Source organism: Mobula birostris, chromosome 28 (assembly GCF_030028105.1).
Source record: "Mobula birostris isolate sMobBir1 chromosome 28, sMobBir1.hap1, whole genome shotgun sequence".
Classification (NCBI taxonomy): Eukaryota; Metazoa; Chordata; class Chondrichthyes; order Myliobatiformes; family Myliobatidae; genus Mobula; species Mobula birostris.
In genome coordinates, this window is record NC_092397.1 from 39,276,975 (window position 1) to 39,297,926 (window position 20,952).

A 20,952-nucleotide genomic window follows, 5' to 3' on the forward strand; every position below is an offset into this window, starting at 1 on the left:
GGTCACACAGTATAATCGGGCCGGTGGGGAAGGACAGGACAGGACGTACCGGTCAGTGTGTGAATGGGTCACACGGGTATAATCGGGCCGGTGGGGAAGGACAGGACAGGACGTACCGGTCAGTGTGTGAATGGGTCACGCGGGTCAGTGTGTGAATGGGTCACACAGTATAATCGGCCGGTGGGGAAGGACAGGACAGGACGTACCGGTCAGTGTGTGAATGGGTCACACGGGTCAGTGTGTGAATCGGGCCGGTGGGGAAGGACACGACAGGACGTACCGGTCAGTGTGTGAATGGGTCACATGGGTATAATCGGGCCGGTGGGGAAGGACAGGACAGGACGTACCGGTCAGTGTGTGAAAGGGTCACATGGGTATAATCGGGCTGGTGGGGAAGGACAGGACAGGACGTACCGGTCAGTGTGTGAATGGGTCACGCGGGTCAGTGTGTGAATGGGTCACACAGTATAATCGGGCCGGTGGGGAAGGACAGGACAGGACGTTCCGGTCAGTGTGTGAATGGGTCACGCGGGTCAGTGTGTGAATGGGTCACACGGTATAATCGGGCGGTGGGGAAGGACAGGACAGGACGTACCGGTCAGTGTGTGAATGGGTCACACGGGTATAATCGGGCCGGTGGGGAACGACAGGATAGGACGTACCGGTCAGTGTGTGAATGGGTCACGCGGGTCAGTGTGTGAATGGGTCACACAGTATAATCGGGCCGGTGGGGAAGGACAGGACAGGACGTACCGGTCAGTGTGTGAATGAGTCACACGGGTATAATCGGGCGGTGGGGAAGGACAGGATAGGACGTACCGGTCAGTGTGTGAATGGGTCACGCGGGTCAGTGTGTGAATGGGTCACACAGTATAATCGGGCCGGTGGGGAAGGACAGGACAGGACGTACCGGTCAGTGTGTGAATGGGTCACACGGGTCAGTGTGTGAATGGGTCACATGGGTATAATCGGGCCGGTGGGGAAGGACACGACAGGACGTACCAGTCAGTGTGTGAATGGGTCACACGGGTATAATCGGGCCGGTGGGGAAGGACAGGACAGGACGTACCGGTCAGTGTGTGAATGGGTCACACGGGTATAATCGGGCTGGTGGATTTTTTACTCTTCTGTACTTCTAATTAAATAAGGATGTGGTTATCACTTGTTAGATAAAAGGGGCTGCATACTGCTTTGTCTTCACCATGAACACCGATAAGAAACAAAGCCCTGTACAATCCCCAGTGGAAGCTTGGGCTGTGCTGGAGCGAGGTTTGGGTCTCTCCCTCCCATGTGGTGGGAGGCAGGAACCTACGTGCCATCAAATGCTCCATTTCTAATCCCAGCTGAGAGAGACGCAGGGGCGTGAAGTCACTGCGTGCCCACTTACTTTCTGTGCTCCAGAGTTTTGATGTTGAAGCCCAGCGTGGGGGAGATGGTGTCGATATCCTCTCCGTTGAACTTCTTCAGGATGGACGTCTTCCCGGCATTGTCCAGGCCGCTGGAAACGAGTTAAGGAAGCAGGAGCGTAGACAAACCACGCTTGGGATTAACGGAAGAATTAAACAACCCTGAAGTGGATTACACAGTGATGGAATCGTATACAGGGAGTGTGTCTCAGATCAGGACCAACTGCGTTGTTTAAATGGTCACAGAGGATGTAGCCGAACACCAGACAGGGACTCACAATCTTTGTGCCAGCACGTCAGAGTGCAAGTTTAGCTGAGTACACTACAGAAACCAGCCTCCCCTCTATGGACCCTGTCTACACTTCTCACTGCATCTGTAAAGCAGACAACATAATCCAAGACCCCACTCATCCCCGACGTTCTCCCATTGGGCAGGAGATACGAAAGTCTGAAAGCACGTCCCACCAGGCTCAAGGACAGCTTCCATTGTATAGCAACTCACACAAAATGCAGTAGAAGCTCAGCGGGTCGGGCAGCATCTTTGGAAATGGAATAAACAGTCAACGTTTTGGGCCGAGTTGCCTCATCAGCACTGAAAAGGAAGTGGGAAGGCGCCAGAATAAAAAGGTGGTGGGAAGGACGACAGCTGGAAGGTGACAGACGACACCGGGTGGGTGGGAAAGGTAAGGGGCTGGAGAGGAAGGAATCTGATAGGAGAGGAGAGTGGACCATGCGAGAACGGGAAGGAGGAAGGGCATCAGGTGGAGGTGAGAGGCAGGCAAGAAGCCAGACTGGGGAATTGAAGAAGAGTGGAAAGAAAATAATACAATAAGTTCACAGCTATCTCATCGTCTACCTGCACTGCACTCTCTCTGTGACTGTGACACTTTATTCTGCATTCTGTTACTGTTTTCCCTTGCTCTACCTCAATACACCGTGTAATGATCTGATCAGTGTGACCAGTGGGCAAGACCGGCTTCTCACCCTATCTCGGTACATGTGACAATAATAAACCAATTCCAAAACCCACAACAGATAACTGTCTGTGTCAGTGGGCCTTTGTCTGTAGTTACCTCTGGTGCCAGTGCAACAGAGTGACCCTCGACTTGGACCCCAAAACTATCAAATCTGCCCCTTGATGAAATAAAATAAGCTTTATTTTTAAATATCTGCTCCCCTGTTCAACTAGATCCTGCCTGTTCCTGTCCCCAGATGCCTGTTGGCTCAGTGCTCAGTGACCCTTTGCACCACTGCTCGGAGATCCTCTCTTGAGTACGGTATCGAGTCAAAGAGTTGTACATGGAAACGCCCCTTCAGCCTAAACTCATCCGTGTATATTCAAGGTAATCCCATGACCCAGCCCATGGCCAATACCCTCTGAACTCTGGTCATCCACGTACCTGTGTAAAGCCACTTCCTCTGACAGGACGTTCCAGCCCCTGGCCCAGACCCTCTGAACTCCGATCGTCCATGTATCTGTATCTAACGAACTTTCCTCAAACACTTCCTCTGACAGGACGTTCCAGCCCCTGGCCCAGACCCTCTGAACTCCGATCGTCCATGTATCTGTATCTAACGAACTTTCCTCAAACACTTCCTCTGACAGGACGTTCCAGCCCCTGGCCCAGACCCTCTGAACTCCGATCGTCCATGTATCTGTATCTAACGAACTTTCCTCAAACACTTCCTCTGACAGGACGTTCCAGCCCTTGGCCCAGACCCTCTGAACTCCGATCGTCCATGTATCTGTATCTAACGTCCTTTCCTCAAAGATGCCTTGTACAATTGCTACTGAAACACCAAGTTCTATATTCAGTGTGGGGACCGGTGACGGCCAGCGTTCCCAAAGTCTCCCTCATGCCCCTGCCTGCCCGTGACTGCTCACTCAGGGACAGCACACCCGTACCCCAAGGTCCCCTTCCTTTACAGCACTACCCGTGTAACCTCCTACCTTACAAAAGGGGACAGCAAGGTTTTGACCACCTTAATTCAAAACCAAATTGTGCTTTTCTGAATTGGCCATTCCTCAGCCCAGCTACCCAGTCGGTGATAATCCTGACTGTCAACATCACCTGCTTTAGTGTCATCCAAGAATCACAATCAGCTTTAAGGCATCCGTTAGTCTTGCGAGACCATGGATCTGTGCCTGGAAAGTCTTCACTCTCCAGGGCGCAGGCCTGGGCAAGGTTGTATGGAAGACCAGCCGTTGCCCATGCTGCAAGTCTCCCCTCTCCACGACACCGATGTTGTCCAAGGGAAGGGCATTAGGACCCATACAGCTTGGCACCAGTGTCGTCGCAGAGCAATGTGTGATTAAGTGCCACGCTGCCTCGTCTGGGGCTCGAACGCACAACCTTCAGGTCACTAGTCCAATGCCTTAACCACTTGGGCACGTGCCCACACAATCAGGTTTAATATCACTGGCATATGTTGCGGAATTACGTGTCAGCAGTACACAATAATATAAAACTATAAATTATAATAAGAGCGCTGGTCCTGTGCACAAGTCTCAGGCACCCGGGCTATATAAACGTGCCTCAGACTTTTGCACAGCACTGTAGGTCGGGGACTGATACACATCATCACTCAGCGCTGACGTAGGGTCGGGACCGAGACATGCCACGTCACCGGGTCCTATTGACTTCCTGAGAGGATGAATGGCCTCATCCTGCTCCCGATGCATTAAGCACCTAACGACCAGCACTGACTGTAGACTAGGGGCTCCCAATCTGGGGTGCACGGGCCTCTCGGATAATGGTAGGGGCCCATGGCATAAAAAAGGCTGGGAGCCCCTGCTCTTTCACCTTTTACCCTGTGGTGATTATCTGGACACTTCTGCAGTGTTGTGACGGGGATGAAGCTGTATCCACCTCCCCTCAGGCCGAGTGTTCCTGATTGTGACACCCTCTGGGTGAAAATATCCTTCCTTGGATTCACTGCCCGCTCTACCCTCTTCCCTCTCTGTGGACGCTTTAATCGTGGCTCTGCTCTGAGAGGAAAGTCTCTCCATTTCTGCTCCCCTCAACAGTCAAGTCCTCCCCTCGGCCTCCTCAACTCCAAACTAGCCCAGCCTACGCACTCTCTCCCGAGGACTGAGATACTCTATCTCTGCTGCACCTTCACCAGTGGAGTCACTTCCTTCCATCGTGAGGAGAACAGACTGCACACGAGTCCAGCTGTGCTCCGAAATTGGAAATTTCACCTCTCTGCTCTTGTCTTGTATCCCCCCCGCACCCCTCGCCAGAAAACCAAGGCAAGTAACCTGTTTGCCTTCTACATCACCTGAACTGCCATGATTTTCACTAGTGCACAGAAACCTTTCTCTTTGCCAGTACTCCCTCAAGCCACCGTGCACCTCGGAGGATAGTCAACCAGCCTGCCTGCGTCGCCGCCTGGTATGGGGCTCCGATGCACAGGGTCGAGGAAAGCTAGAGGGTGTCAAATGCAGGCAGCTCCATCGTGGGCACTAGCCTCCCCAGCCTCGACACCTTCAAAAGGCGGTGGCGTCCGTCACTAAGGGCCCCCATCACCCGGGGGGAAGGTATAGGAGACACACTTCAGCATTCCACGACAGCTCCTGCCATCTCCTCCCAAAAGGCAGCATCCATCATTAAGGACCCCCATCACTCAGGACAGGCCCTCTTCTCATTGTTACCATCAGGGAGGAGGGACACACTCAACGATTCAGGAACAGCTTCTTCCCCTCTGCCATCAGATTTCCGAATGGACATTGAACCCATGAACACCACCTCACTGTTTTGCTCGCTTCTGAACGAATTATTGAGCCGGATTCTGAATATTCTAATCTTAGTTGAACAAACAGCCCCCGATCCCCTCTCCTCCCTTCCAAAAGGCTTTCTGAATGGAATTCCACCTGTCATCGCTCACATCGACATCATCCTCGAGCCTACTCCCACTATCGACAGTTTTCACGTGCGGAGCTAACTTCTCCTACGCACATCCCGGTTGCCAAAGCCTAAAGCAAGCAGCAGCAGCTCCTGTGCTGCACCACTTTCACAGGCCACCTGCCACCTGAAACACTGTCCTCACCCACAATATCAATCCTTCCCTCTTCATCAGCCTGCTCAAACAGGATCACCAAAGAACCGCTGCCTTTCATTAAACCTGACCTTTCCCAGTGTAGATACAATTTTTACCCCAGCGACACACACAGAATGCTGGCGGAGCTCAGCAGACCAGGCAGCATCCACGGAAATTAATGCACAGTCGACGTTTCAGGCCAAGACCCTTCATCAGGTTTAAATATTTCTGTCCGGGCCGCAGCAAGTCCTCATCAGGCCGTGCAGGCTCATCCGCCTTCAAACCCACTACAGCATGTTGTACGTGATTTTCTTTAATGCTAATGTGTAGCAGAATTTCACTGCCCTTCCCCGAATTCTCTGACTAAAACATCCTTTCACCCCACGAATGCAGGTGAGAAATATTCACTTACAGTTTGCCCCCTTTGGTCCCCAACACACCCTACCCTTCACTGATAGCCTCTGCCTGTAACACACTTTGAAAATGCACTGGCATTATTGGTGATATTGTCCAAATGATTGAGTGACCTGTCTTCACACAGGGTCGTATATCACTGCCTGGCTCCAGTTCTTTGGTTGAGAACCTCTTGCTCACCAAAAACACTTATGCAGATCTCCCACATTCATCCAAAACCCTCCAACTCCTCTCCACCCCCTCACTCCTTCTCCTTCCCTCCCACTCGTCCCCTTCCCCTAAATCCCCACTCCTCTCCCAGACCTCACTCCCAACCCCTTCGCCCTGACACCACTCCTCAACGCCCCCCTTGACCCACTGTTGGCCCCCCCACCCTCTGTGACCCAGCACTAACCACCCACCCCCCCATGCCTGAACAATGACCCTTCACCACCCCATGACCAAACACTGAACCCTCACGCCTGCATAACCCAACACAGATTACCCCCCCATGACACCATACCTGACCCACCCACCCCCCGTGACCCATCGCTGACCCCCGAGTCCCCTGCGACCCATCCCTGGCCACCCCCACCCCCACCCCCACCCCCGTGACCCAACACTGACCCCTCACCACCCCATGACTATCCTTGGCCTCCCACCCCTGTGACCCATCCCTGACCCCCCCATGGCCATCCTTGACCTCCCACCCCTGTGACCCATCCCTGACCCCCATTCCCATGACTCAACACTGACCCCCCGTGGCCCATCCTTGACCTCCCACCCCTGTGACCCAACACTGACCCCCCCATGGCCATCCTTGACCTCCCACCCCTGTGACCCATCCCTGACCCCCATTCCCATGACTCAACAATGACCCCCCCGTGGCCCATCCTTGACCTCCCACCCCTGTGACCCATCCCTGACCCCCATTCCCATGACTCAACAGTGACCCCCCCGTGGCCCATCCTTGACCTCCCACCCCTGTGACCCATCCCTGACCCCCATTCCCATGACTCAACAGTGACCCCCCCCGTGGCCCATCCTTGACCTCCCACCCCTGTGACCCATCCCTGACCCCCATTCCCATGACTGAACAGTGACCCCCCCCCGTGGCCCATCCTTGACCTCCCACCCCTGTGACCCATCCCTGACCCCCATTCCCATGACTGAACAGTGACCCCCCCGTGGCCCATCCTTGACCTCCCACCCCTGTGACCCATCCCTGACCCCCATTCCCATGACTCAACAGTGACCCCCCCCGTGGCCCATCCTTGACCTCCCACCCCTGTGACCCAACACTGACCCCTACACCCTGTGACCGAACACTGCCCACCCACCGACCCCGCTCTGCTCCCACCCCCCACGGCCCATCCGATGCGCCGCCGCCCGGATACAGCATCAACAGCCGCACCTCGCGTTCCTTCTCCTTCATTTTCTTCAAGATGCTCAGCAGCCCCATCTCGCCGGCCTCCTCCTCCTCCGCCGCCGCCGCCGAGCCTCGCTCCCGCCTCCGCGCCACCCTCATTGGCTCGCTCCGCCAACAGGACCCTGCCGATTGTCCAATCCCACCGTCAATCAAACCCAGCGCCCTCCGATTGGCGGTTCCCGTCGTATGGTTACCGGCCGTTTACTAACGAGAGTGCGGCAGACGGCAGGATGGGTTCAATCGGGCTGGAGTCAGGCACAGCGCCTCCCGCGGAGGTGCCGGTCAGGCAGAATACTGCAGGGCGCTGTATCCCTGTGTATCAGCCCTCCCTCAGAATCAGGTCCCGTACCTCCTCCCTGATTGCAAAGGGGAAGAAGCTGTTCCTGAATCGCTGAGTGTGTGTCTTCAGGCTCCTGTCCCTCCTCCCTGATGGTAGCAATGAGAAGAGGGCCTGTCCCGGGTGGCGGGGGTCCTGAATGATGGATGCTGCCTTTTTGAGGCATCGCTCCTTGAAGACGTCCTGGATGCTGGGGAGGCCGGTGCCCATGATGGAGCTGACTGAGTTTACAACTCTCTGCAGCTTATTTCGATCCTGTACAGTGTTCCCCAGGGCCTCACACCCCCCCACCCCATACCAGTCAGAATGCTCCCCACAGTACACCTGTAGAAACTTGCGAGAGTCTTCGGTGACGAACCAAATCTCCTCAAACTCCTAATAGAATATAGCTGCTGTCGTGCCTTCTTTGTAATTGCTCGATATGTTGGGCCCAGGATGGAGCATTACAACGCAGCAACAGGCCCACTGCCCCACAGCAAACTGTCCCTTCGACTCACACCCGGACCATAGCTCTCCATACCCCTTCTATCCATGCACTATCCCAGTTTCTTTTAACAGTTAAATAAACAAGGCTGTGAGCTTTACACCTATGACTGTGTGGCTAAGTGCTGCAGACATCCCACCCCGCAAAAACTCATTTCAGGGAGGTAGCACCATCAATTTGCGGGAGACTTCCGGGAGAGGTGGAATGTCTGCAATAGAGTAGCTCCCTAGCAGCTAGCCAGCTAGTTTAAATAACGTTAGCTGTGCTAATGAATGAATGACACCTGTTAAACTCACCTCAACACGTCTTTTACAGTCTTAACCCCCCATGGGCAATAGAAAAGTCACTGTTGAGCAACACTGTCATTATTTTGACCCCTATTAGGCAGGGGTACAGTTTAGTGTAGTCTGGGGTGACGTACGTTTTATATTTTCTTTTTTTGGAACACTGCCATGGCACGCGTGCACACGCTCTCTCTCTCTCTCTCCCTCTCTCTCTCTCTCTCTCTCTCTCTCTCTCTCTCTCTCTCTCTCTCTCACGCGCTCTCTCTCTTGCTCTCTCTCTCTCTCTCATGCTCTCTCTCTCTCTCTCTCTCTCTCTCTCTTGCTCTCTTGTGCTCTCTGTTGCTCTCTCTCTTTCTCGCTCTCACGCTCTCTCGCTCGCTCGCTCTAAAAAAAATCGATTTCCGGGATATTGTATATAATTTGCGGGCATCAGGGAGCCACTATCAATATGCGGGAGACTCCTGGAACTTCCGGGAGAGGTGGGATGTCTGGCACAGCTCCAGGGCCATATTTAGGTTTGCTGACGACACCACTGTTGCAGGCTGAATCAAAAGTGCTGACAAGTCAGCTTACAGGACTGAGACTGAAAATCTGGCTGAGTGGTGCCATAACAACAGTCTCTCACTCAAATGTCAGCAAGAAGGAGCTGTTTATTGACTTCAGGAGGAGGAAGGCAGAGGTCCATGAGCCAGTTCTCATCGGAGGATCAGAGCTGGAGAGGGTCACCAACTTTAAACTCCTCAGTGTTATCATTTCAGAGGATCTGACCAAGGCCCAGCGCAATGCAATTAAGAAGAAAGCATGACAGCACATCTACTTTCTTAGAAGATGGTGAAGACTCAGCACACCATCTAAAATTTTAAGAAGCTTCTAGAGATGTGTGGTGGAGAGTATATCGACTGGCTGCATCACGGCCTGGTATGGAAATATTGATGCCCTTGAATGGAAAATCCTGCAAAAGGTGGATATGGCCCAGTCCATCACAGGTAAAGCCCTCCCCACCATTGAGTACACCTACATGGGGCATTGTCACAGGAAAGCGTCCATTATCAGAGACCCCACCAGCCAGGACATGCTCTCTTCTCTCTGTTGTCATTAGGAAAGAAGTTCTGGAGCCTCAGGTCCCACGCCACCAGGTTCAGGAACAGTTATTACCCCTCAACCATCAGGCTCCTGAACCAGTGAGGATAACCTCAACTCTGAACTGATTCCATCGGGAAGGAGGTACAGGAGCCTCAGGTCCCACACCACCAGGTTCAGGAACAGTTATTACCCCTCAACCATCAGGCTCCTGAACAAGAGGGGATAACCTCAACTCTGAACTGATTCCATCAGGAAGGAGATACAGGAGCCTCAGGTCCCACACCACCAGGTTCAGGAACAGTTATTACCCCTCAACCATCAGGCTTCTGAACCAGCAGGGAAAAATCACTCAACTTCACTTGCCCCATCATTGAAATGTTCTCACAACCTATGGATTCACTTTCAAGGACTCTTCATCTCATGTTCTCAATATTTATTGCTTATTAATTTATTATTATTATCTTGTTCTGATTTTGTATTTGAAGATTGGTTGTTGCCCTGTTGGGTGCGATCTTTCATTGATTCTATTGTGTTCCTTGGATTTACTGTGAATGCCCACAAGAAAGTGAATCTCTGGGTTGTATATGTTGACATATGTGTACTCTGTTAATACATTTACTTTTAATGTTGAAACTGCTTTTAAAATTTATTTCTGTATAATTGTTATATAAATCTTTAAACTCCTGGTGGGGGACACAGGTGATACCAACAGACTCAGTAAACTGATTGGAAAGACTGGCTCTGTTCTAGGAGTCAAACTGGACTCATTGGGGGCTGTGGTAGAACAAAGAACCCTACGGAAAATCCTGGCACTTCTGTGCAATGTTTCTCACCCTCTGCACGTCACCTTGGCTGAACAGAGGAGCACTTTTAGTAACAGACTAAGACAAATGTACTGCTCCAAAGAGCACAATATGAGGTCATTCTTACCCTCGGCCATTAGGCTCTATAATGAGTCAACCTGTAGCTGGAGAAGTGATGACCCACCCTCCTGTTAGACTGTTTGAGGCAACTTATTTTTATTCTTTCTTGCTTCTCTTCTAATATTTGTATGTCTGTGCACTTGTAATACTACTGTGACACTGTAATTTCCTTTGGCATCATGAAAGTATCTATTTATCTAATCATTAAATACTGCTTTTTGAACTACTTATTTAATGTAGCTTTTGAAATATAAATATACTTACTATAATTTACAGTTTTTATTATTCTGTATTTCAGTGTACTGTTGCTACAGAACAACAAATTTCACAGCGTAAGCTGGTGATATCAAACCGGATTGTGAGTCTGCCTGTCCTGTAGGGGGCGCTCTTGAGTCTATTGTGTTTCTTGTATTCACTGTGAATGCCCACAAGAGAGTGAATCTCAGGTTGTATACGGTGACATCGAGGCATTTCGATAATAAGTTTACTTTTAAACGTTGAATCTGTTTGTAAAATTTATTTGTATAAAAGTTTTATATAAATCTTTATAACCATTGAACGTTGCCCTTTGTTGCAAGTCACAGAAATCGCTAACACAAGGAAATTATACGGCGAATACAATAGGTCAATAAGGTCGTGCAGTGGCAGAGCAAAGATATAAAATTACAATAAACTAATATTCATCGTTCATTCGGAAGACTGATGGCAGAGGGGAAGAAATTTTTGATAGATCGCTGAGTGCGAGTCTTCTGGCTCCTGTACCTCAAAGCTCAAAGTAAAATTTATGATCAGAGTATGTACACGTCACCAGTAAAACCCGGAGATTCTTTTTCCTGCGGGCATACTCAGCAAATCTATAGAACAGTAACTGCAAACAGGATCAATGGAAAACAATCCGTGTAAATGCAGATATAAATAAATAGCAATAAATATTGAGCATCAAATAACAAGATAAAAGAGCCCTTAAATGAGTGTAGTTATCCCGTTTTGTACAAGAGCCTGATGGTTGAGGGTAATAACTGTTCCTGAGCCTGGTGGTGTGGGACCTGAGGCTCCTGTATCTCCTTCCCGATGGAATCAGTTCAGAGTTGAGGTTATCCTCACTGGTTCAGGAGCCTGATGGTTGAGGGTAATAAATGTCCCTGAACCTGGTGGTGTGGGAGCTGAGGCTCCTGTACCTCCTTCTCGATGGAATCAGTTCAGAGTTGAGGTTATCCTCTCTGGTTCAGGAGCCTGATGGTTGAGGGGTAATAACTGTTCCTGAACCTGGTGGTGTGGGACCTGAGGCTCCTGCACCTCCTTCCCGATGGAATCAGTTCGGAGTTGAGGTTATCCTCACTGGTTCAGGAGCCTGATGGTTGAGGGGTAATAACTGTTCCTGAACCTGGTGGTGTGGGACTTGAGGCTCCTGTACCTTCTACCTGATGGCAGCAATGAGAAGAGAGTGATGGTGGGGATCTTTTCTACAGTAACGTTTTATGTTGATGTGCTCAATGGTTGGGAAGGGTTTACTTGTTGTGTTCTGGGCCAAACGCACTACATTTCGTCAGATTTTCCACTCAAAGGCGTTGGTGCTCCCATACCAGGCTGTAATGCAGCCAGTCTGCGCACTGTCCACCACACATCTGTAGAAGTTTGCCAACGTTTTCAATGACATGCCAAATTCGGCAGACTCCCGTGAAAGTGGAGGTGCTGTAGTGTTTTATTCGCAATGATATTTATATGATGGATCCAGGACAGGCCCTCTGATGATTACTGGCCTCCCTCTCCTGAAGTCTACAATCAATTCCTTGGTCTTATTGACATTGAGTGACAGGTTGTTGTCATCACACCACTCAGCCTAGGCTTCATTCTCCCTCCTGTGTGCTGATCCATCACCCCCTTTGATACAGCCCACAGCAGTGGTCTCATCAGCGACATTGTACATGGTGTACTCAGACACACAGTCATAGCTGTAACATGGGTAGAGCAGGGGGCCAAGTACACATCCCTGCGGTGCTCCTGTGGAGGAGATGCTGCCATTTCAAATTGACGGGGGTCTACAAGTGAGGAAATCCAGGATCCAGTTGCACAAGGGGGGATTGAGGCCCAGGTCCTGTGTTTACTGACTAGTTTTGAGGGGATGATGGCACTAAATGCTGAGCTCTAATTGATGAACAGTATCCTGATGTATGCACCTTTACTCTCCAGCTGTTGTAGGGTTGTGTGAAGAGCAACGAGATGGCGTCTCTTGTAGACCTGTTGCTTGGTGGGCGAATTCGAGCGGATACAAGTCACCACTCAGACAGGAGCCGATATGCTTCAACCCCAGCCTCTCAAAACACTTCTTCACTGTGGATGTAGGTGCCACGGGGCGACGATTATTTGCATAGGTTACCACAGTCTTCTTGATTATCGGTACGATTGAAGCAGCTGGGTACCAGACACTGCTGGAGAGAGAGGCTGAAGATATCTGTGAATACACCAGCCAGTTGGTCAGCACAGGTCTTCAGTACTCGACCAGGTACTCTGTCCGGACCAGATGCTTTCCTTGGATTCACTCTCTTCAAGGTAGCCCACACGTCATCTTCAGAGACATGGGGATGGGCAATGGCTCCTCCCTGTTCTAATGATCAAAGAGAGCAGAGGAGGCATTGAGCTCACCTGGAAGCAAAGCTCTGCTGTCCCCTACACAAGCAAGAGGTCTCACCACAACAGGAGATCCCCACAACAGGAGATCCCACCACAACAGGAGGTCCCCACAACAGGAGATCCCACCACAACAGGAGATCCCACCACAACAGGAGGTCCCCACAACAGGAGGTCTCCCCACAACAGGAGGTCCCACCACAACAGGAGATCCCACCACAACAGGAGATCCCACCACAACAGGAGATCCCACCACAACAGGAGAACCCCACAACAGGAGATCCCACCACAACAGGAGGTCTCACCACAACAGGAGGTCTCACCACAACAGGAGATCCCCACAACAGGAGATCCCACCACAACAGGAGATCCCACAACAACAGGAGATCCCCACAACAGGAGATCCCACCACAACAGGAGATCCCACCACAACAGGAGATCCCCACAACAAGAGATCCCACCACAACAGGAGGTCTCACCACAACAGGAGGTCTCACCACAACAGGAGATCTCACCACAACAGGAGATCCCCACAACAGGAGATCCCACCACAACAGGAGATCTCACCAGAACAGGAGGTCTCACCACAACAGGAGATCCCACCACAACAGGAGATCCCACCACAACAGGAGATCCCACCACAACAGGACGTCCCACCACAACAGGAGATCCCCACAACAGGAGATCCCACCACAACAGGAGATCTCAACACAACAGGAGGTCTGACCACAACAGGAGGTCCCCACAACAGGAGATCTCACCACAACAGGAGATCCCCACAACAGGAGGTCTCACCACAACAGGAGGTCTCACCACAACAGGAGGTCCCACCACAACAGGAGGTCCCCACAACAGGAGATCTCACCACAACAGGAGATCCCCACAACAGGAGGTCTCACCACAACAGGAGGTCTCACCACAACAGGAGGTCCCACCACAACAGGAGATCCCCACAACAGGAGATCCCACCACAACAGGAGGTCTCACCACAACAGGAGGTCTCACCACAACAGGAGATCCCACCACAACAGGAGGTCTCACCACAACAGGAGATCCCACCACAACAGGAGGTCTCACCACAACAGGAGATCCCACCACAACAGGAGATCCCCACAACAGGAGGTCTCACCACAACAGGAGGTCTCACCACAACAGGAGATCCCACCACAACAGGAGGTCCCCACAACAGGAGATCTCACCACAACAGGAGGTCTCACCACAACAGGAGATCCCACCACAACAGGAGATCCCACCACAACAGGAGATCCCCACAACAGGAGATCCCACCACAACAGGAGATCCCCACAACAGGAGATCCCCACAACAGGAGATCCCCACAACAGGAGATCCCACCACAACAGGAGATCCCCACAACAGGAGATCCCCACAACAGGAGATCCCACCACAACAGGAGGTCCCCACAACAGGAGATCTCACCACAACAGGAGATCCCCACAACAGGAGATCCCCACAACAGGAGATCCCCACAACAGGAGATCCCACCACAACAGGAGGTCTCACCACAACAGGAGGTCTCACCACAACAGGAGGTCTCACCACAACAGGAGATCCCACCACAACAGGAGATCCCCACAACAGGAGATCCCCACAACAGGAGATCCCACCACAACAGGAGGTCTCACCACAACAGGAGGTCTCACCACAACAGGAGGTCTCACCACAACAGGAGATCCCACCACAACAGGAGATCCCCACAACAGGAGGTCCCACCACAACAGGAGATCCCACCACAACAGGAGGTCCCCACAACAGGAGGTCCCCACAACAGGAGATCCCCACAACAGGAGATCCCACCACAACAGGAGATCCCACCACAACAGGAGATCCCACCACAACAGGAGGTCTCACCGCAACAGGAGATCCCACCACAGCAGGAGATCCCCACAACAGGATCTCTCACCACAACAGGAGATCCCACCACAAGCAGGAGATCCCCACAACAGGAGGTCTCACCACAACAGGAGGTCTCACCACAACAGGAGATCCCCACAACAGGAGATCCCCACAACAGGAGATCCCACCACAACAGGAGATCCCCACAACAGGAGATCCCACCACAACAGGAGGACCCCACAACAGGAGGTCTCACCACAACAGGAGGTCTCACCACAACAGGAGATCCCACCACAACAGGAGATCCCACCACAACAGGAGATCCCCACAACAGGAGATCCCACCACAACAGGAGGTCTCACCACAAGCAGGAGATCTCACCACAACAGGAGGTCTCACCACAACAGGAGATCTCACCACAACAGGAGATCCCACCACAACAGGAGGTCTCACCACAACAGGAGATCCCACCACAAGCAGGAGATCCCCACAACAGGAGGTCTCACCACAACAGGAGATCCCCACAACAGGAGATCCCCACAACAGGAGGTCTCACCACAACAGGAGATCCCACCACAACAGGAGGTCTCACCACAAGCAGGAGATCTCACCACAACAGGATGTCTCACCACAACAGGAGATCTCACCACAAGAGGAGATCCCACCACAACAGGAGGTCTCACTACAACAGGAGATCCCACCACAAGCAGGAGATCCCCACAACAGGAGGTCTCACCACAACAGGAGATCCCCACAACAGGAGATCCCCACAACAGGAGATCCCCACAACAGGAGGTCTCACCACAACAGGAGGTCTCACCACAACAGGAGATCCCCACAACAGGAGATCCCACCACAACAGGAGGTCTCACCACAACAGGAGATCCCACCACAACAGGAGGTCCCCACAACAGGAGATCCCACCACAACTGGAGATCCTACCACAACAGGAGGTCTCACCACAACAGGAGATCCCACCACAACAGGAGATCCCCACAACAGATCTCACCACAACAGGAGGTCTCACCACAACAGGAGGTCTCACCACAGCAGGAGATCCCACCACAACAGGAGATCCCACCACAACAGGAGATCCCCACAACAGGAGATCCCCACAACAGGAGATCCCCACAACAGGAGATCCCACCACAACAGGAGGACCCCACAACAGGAGGTCTCACCACAACAGGAGGTCTCACCACAACAGGAGATCCCACCACAACAGGAGATCCCCACAACAGGAGATCCCACCACAACAGGAGGTCCCACCACACCAGGAGATCCCCACAACAGGAGATCCCCACAACAGGAGGTCCCCACAACAGGAGATCCCACCACAACAGGAGGTCCCACCACAACAGGAGATCTCACCACAACAGGAGATCCCCACAACAGGAGATCCCCACAACAGGAGGTCTCACCACAACAGGAGATCCCCACAACAGGAGGTCTCACCACAACAGGAGATCCCACCACAACAGGAGGTCTCACCACAACAGGAGATCCCCACAACAGGAGATCCCACCACAACAGGAGATCCCACCACAACAGGAGGTCTCACCACAACAGGAGATCCCCACAACAGGAGATCCCACCACAACAGGAGATCTCACCACAAGCAGGAGGTCCCCACAACAGGAGGTCCCACCACAACAGGAGATCCCACCACAACAGGAGATCCCCACAACAGGAGATCCCACCACAACAGGAGATCCCCACAACAGGAGATCCCCACAACAGGAGATCCCACCACAACAGGAGATCCCACCACAACAGGAGGTCTCACCACAACAGGAGATCCCCACAACAGGAGATCCCACCACCACAGGAGGTCTCACCACAACAGGAGATCCCACCACAACAGGAGATCCCACCACAACAGGAGATCCCCACAACAGGAGATCCCCACAACAGGAGGTCTCACCACAACAGGAGGTCTCACCACAACAGGAGATCCCACCACAACAGGAGATCCCCACAACAGGAGATCCCCACAACAGGAGATCCCAACACAACAGGAGATCCCCACAACAGGAGATCCCCACAACAGGAGGTCTCACCACAACAGGAGGTCTCACCACAACAGGAGATCCCACCACAACAGGAGATCCCCATAACAGGAGATCCCCACAACAGGAGATCCCACCACAACAGGAGATCCCCACAACAGAAGATCCCCACAACAGGAGATCCCCACAACAGGAGGTCTCACCACAACAGGAGGTGTCACCACAACAGGAGATCCCCACAACAGGAGATCCCACCACAACAGGAGATCCCACCACAACAGGAGGTCTCACCACAACAGGAGATCCCACCACTACAGGAGATCCCCACAACAGGAGATCTCACCACAACAGGAGGTCTCACCACAAGCAGGAGGTCTCACCACAACAGGAGGTCTCACCACAACAGGAGATCCCACCACAACAGGAGATCCCACCACAACAGGAGATCCCCACAACAGGAGATCCCCACAACAGGAGATCCGACCACAACAGGAGGTCTCACCACAACAGGAGATCTCACCACAACAGGAGATCCCACCACAACAGGAGATCCCCACAACAGGAGATCCCCACAACAGGAGGTCTCACCACAACAGGAGGTCTCACCACAACAGGAGATCCCCACAACAGGAGATCCCACCACAACAGGAGATCCCACCACAACAGGAGATCCCCACAACAGGAGGTCTCACCACAACAGGAGATCCCACCACAACAGGAGGTCCCACCACAACAGGAGATCCCCACAACAGGAGATCCCCACAACAGGAGGTCCCCACAACAGGAGATCCCACCACAACAGCAGGTCCCACCACAACAGGAGATCCCACCACAACAGGAGATCCCCACAACAGGAGATCCCCACAACAGGAGGTCTCACCACAACAGGAGATCCCAACAACAGGAGATCCCACCACAACAGGAGATCCCCACAACAGGAGGTCTCACCAGAACAGGAGATCCCACCACAACAGGAGGTCTCACCACAACAGGAGATCCCCACAACAGGAGATCCCACCACAACAGGAGATCCCACCACAACAGGAGGTCTCACCACGACAGGAGATCCCACCACAACAGGAGATCTCACCACAAGCAGGAGGTCCCCACAACAGGAGGTCCCACCACAACAGGAGATCCCACTACAACAGGAGATCCCAACAACAGGAGATCCCACCACAACAGGAGATCACCACAACAGGAGATCCCCACAACAGGAGATCCCACCACAACAGGAGATCCCACCACAACAGGAGGTCTCACCACAACAGGAGATCCCCACAACAGGAGATCCCACCACAACAGGAGGTCTCACCACAACAGGAGATCCCACCACAACAGGAGATCCCACCACAACAGGAGATCTCACCACAACAGGAGATCCCACCACAACAGGAGATCCCCACAACAGGAGATCCCCACAACAGGAGGTCTCACCACAACAGGAGGTCTCACCACAACAGGAGATCCCCACAACAGGAGGTCTCACCACAACAGGAGATCCCCACAACAGGAGATCCCACCACAACAGGAGATCCCCACAACAGGAGATCCCAGCACAACAGGAGGTCTCACCACAACAGGAGATCCCACCACAACAGGAGATCCCCACAACAGGAGATCCCCACAACAGGAGGTCTCACCACAACAGGAGGTCTCACCACAACAGGAGATCCCACCACAACAGGAGATCCCCACAACAGGAGATCCCCACAACAGGAGATCCCACCACAACAGGAGATCCCCACAACAGAAGATCCCCACAACAGGAGATCCCCACAACAGGAGGTCTCACCACAACAGGAGATCCCACCACAACAGGAGATCCCCACAACAGGAGATCCCCACAACAGGAGATCCGACCACAACAGGAGGTCTCACCACAACAGGAGATCTCATCACAACAGGAGATCCCACCACAACAGGTGATCCCCACAACAGGAGATCCCCACAACAGGAGGTCTCACCACAACAGGAGGTCTCACCACAACAGGAGATCCCCACAACAGGAGATCCCACCACAACAGGAGATCCCACCACAACAGGAGATCCCACCACAACAGGAGATCCCCACAACAGGAGGTCTCACCACAACAGGAGATCCCACCACAACAGGAGATCCCACCACAACAGGAGGTCCCACCACAACAGGAGATCCCCACAACAGGAGATCCCCACAACAGGAGGTCCCCACAACAGGAGATCCCACCACAACAGCAGGTCCCACCACAACAGGAGATCCCACCACAACAGGAGATCCCCACAACAGGAGATCCCCACAACAGGAGGTCTCACCACAATAGGAGATCCCCACAACAGGAGATCCCACCACAACAGGAGATCCCCACAACAGGAGGTCTCACCAGAACAGGAGATCCCACCACAACAGGAGGTCTCACCACAACAGGAGAGCCCCACAACAGGAGATCCCACCACAACAGGAGATCCCACCACAACAGGAGGTCTCACCACAACAGGAGATCCCACCACAACAGGAGATCTCACCACAAGCAGGAGGTCCCCACAACAGGAGGTCCCACCACAACAGGAGATCCCACTACAACAGGAGATCCCCACAACAGGAGATCCCCACAACAGGAGGTCTCACCACAACAGGAGATCCCCCCACAACAGGAGATCCCCTCAACAGGAGGTCTCACCACAACAGGAGATCTCACCACAACAGGAGATCCCACCACAACAGGAGATACCCACAACAGGAGATCCCACCACAACAGGAGATCCCACCACAACAGGAGATCCCCACAACAGGAGATCCCCACAACAGGAGGTCTCACCACAACAGGAGGTCTCACCACAACAGGAGATCCCACCACAACAGGAGATCCCCACAACAGGAGATCCCACCACAACAGGAGATCCCCACAACAGGAGATCCCACCACAACAGGAGATCCCCACAACAGGAGATCCCACCACAACAGGAGATCCCCACAACAGGAGATCCCCACAACAGGATGTCTCACCACAACAGGAGGTCCCCACAACAGGAGATTCCACCACAACAGGAGATCCCACAACAGGAGATCCCACCACAACAAGTGATCCCACCACAACAGGAGATCCCCACAACAGGAGATCCCACCACAACAGGAGATCCCACCACAACAGGAGATCCCCACAACAGGAGGTCTCACCACAACAGGAGGTCCCCACAACAGGAGATCCCCACAACAGGAGATCCCCACAACAGGAGGTTTCACCACAACAGGAGATCCCCACAACAGGAGATCCCACCACAACAGGAGATCCCACCACAACAGGAGGTCCCACCACAACAGGAGATCCCACCACAACAGGAGGTCCCCACAACAGGAGATCCCACCACAACAGGAGGTCTCACCACAACAGGAGATCCCACCACAACAGGAGGTCCCCACAACAGGAGATCCCACCACAACTGGAGATCCCACCACAACAGGAGGTCTCACCACAACAGGAGATCCCACCACAACAGGAGATCCCCACAACAGATCTCACCACAACAGGAGGTCTCACCACAAGCAGGAGGTCTCACCACAACAGGAGGTCTCAACACAGCAGGAGATCCCACCACAACAGGAGATCCCACCACAACAGGAGATCCCCACAACAGGAGATCCCCACAACAGGAGATCCCACCACAACAGGAGGACCCCACAACAGGAGGTCTCACCACAACAGGAGGTCTCACCACAACAGGAGATCCCACCACAACAGGAGATCCCCACAACAGGAGATCCCACCACAACAGGAGGTCTCACCAGAAGCAGGAGATCTCACCACAACAGGAGGTCTCACCACAACAGGAGATCTCACCACAACAGGAGATCCCACCACAACAGGAGGTCTCACCACAACAGGAGATCCCACCACAAGCAGGAGATCCCCACAACTGGAGGTCTCACCACAAGCAGGAGGTCTCACCACAACAGGAGGTCTCACCACAGCAGGAGATCCCACCACAACAGGAGATCCCACCACAACAGGAGATCCCCACAACAGGAGATCTCCATAACAGGAGATCCCACCACAACAGGAGGTCTCGCCACAACAGGAGATCTCACCACAACAGGAGATCC

At 52.9% G+C, this 20,952-nt stretch overlaps 1 protein-coding gene across 1 annotated transcript in view; it reads right to left on the reverse strand.

The window, feature by feature from the left end:
• Positions 1 to 7,351, reverse strand: part of arl2 (ADP-ribosylation factor-like 2) — a 30,992-nt gene extending 23,641 nt beyond the window's left edge. The window contains exons 1-2 of the mRNA XM_072245796.1: positions 7,238 to 7,351; positions 1,388 to 1,498 (exon numbers count right to left, since the gene is read on the reverse strand). Of these exons, the coding sequence (XP_072101897.1) occupies positions 1,388 to 1,498; positions 7,238 to 7,302 (176 nt within the window). The 5' untranslated portion in view covers positions 7,303 to 7,351. The remainder of the gene's footprint in view (positions 1 to 1,387; positions 1,499 to 7,237) is intronic.
• Positions 7,352 to 20,952: the final 13,601 nt, after the last annotated feature.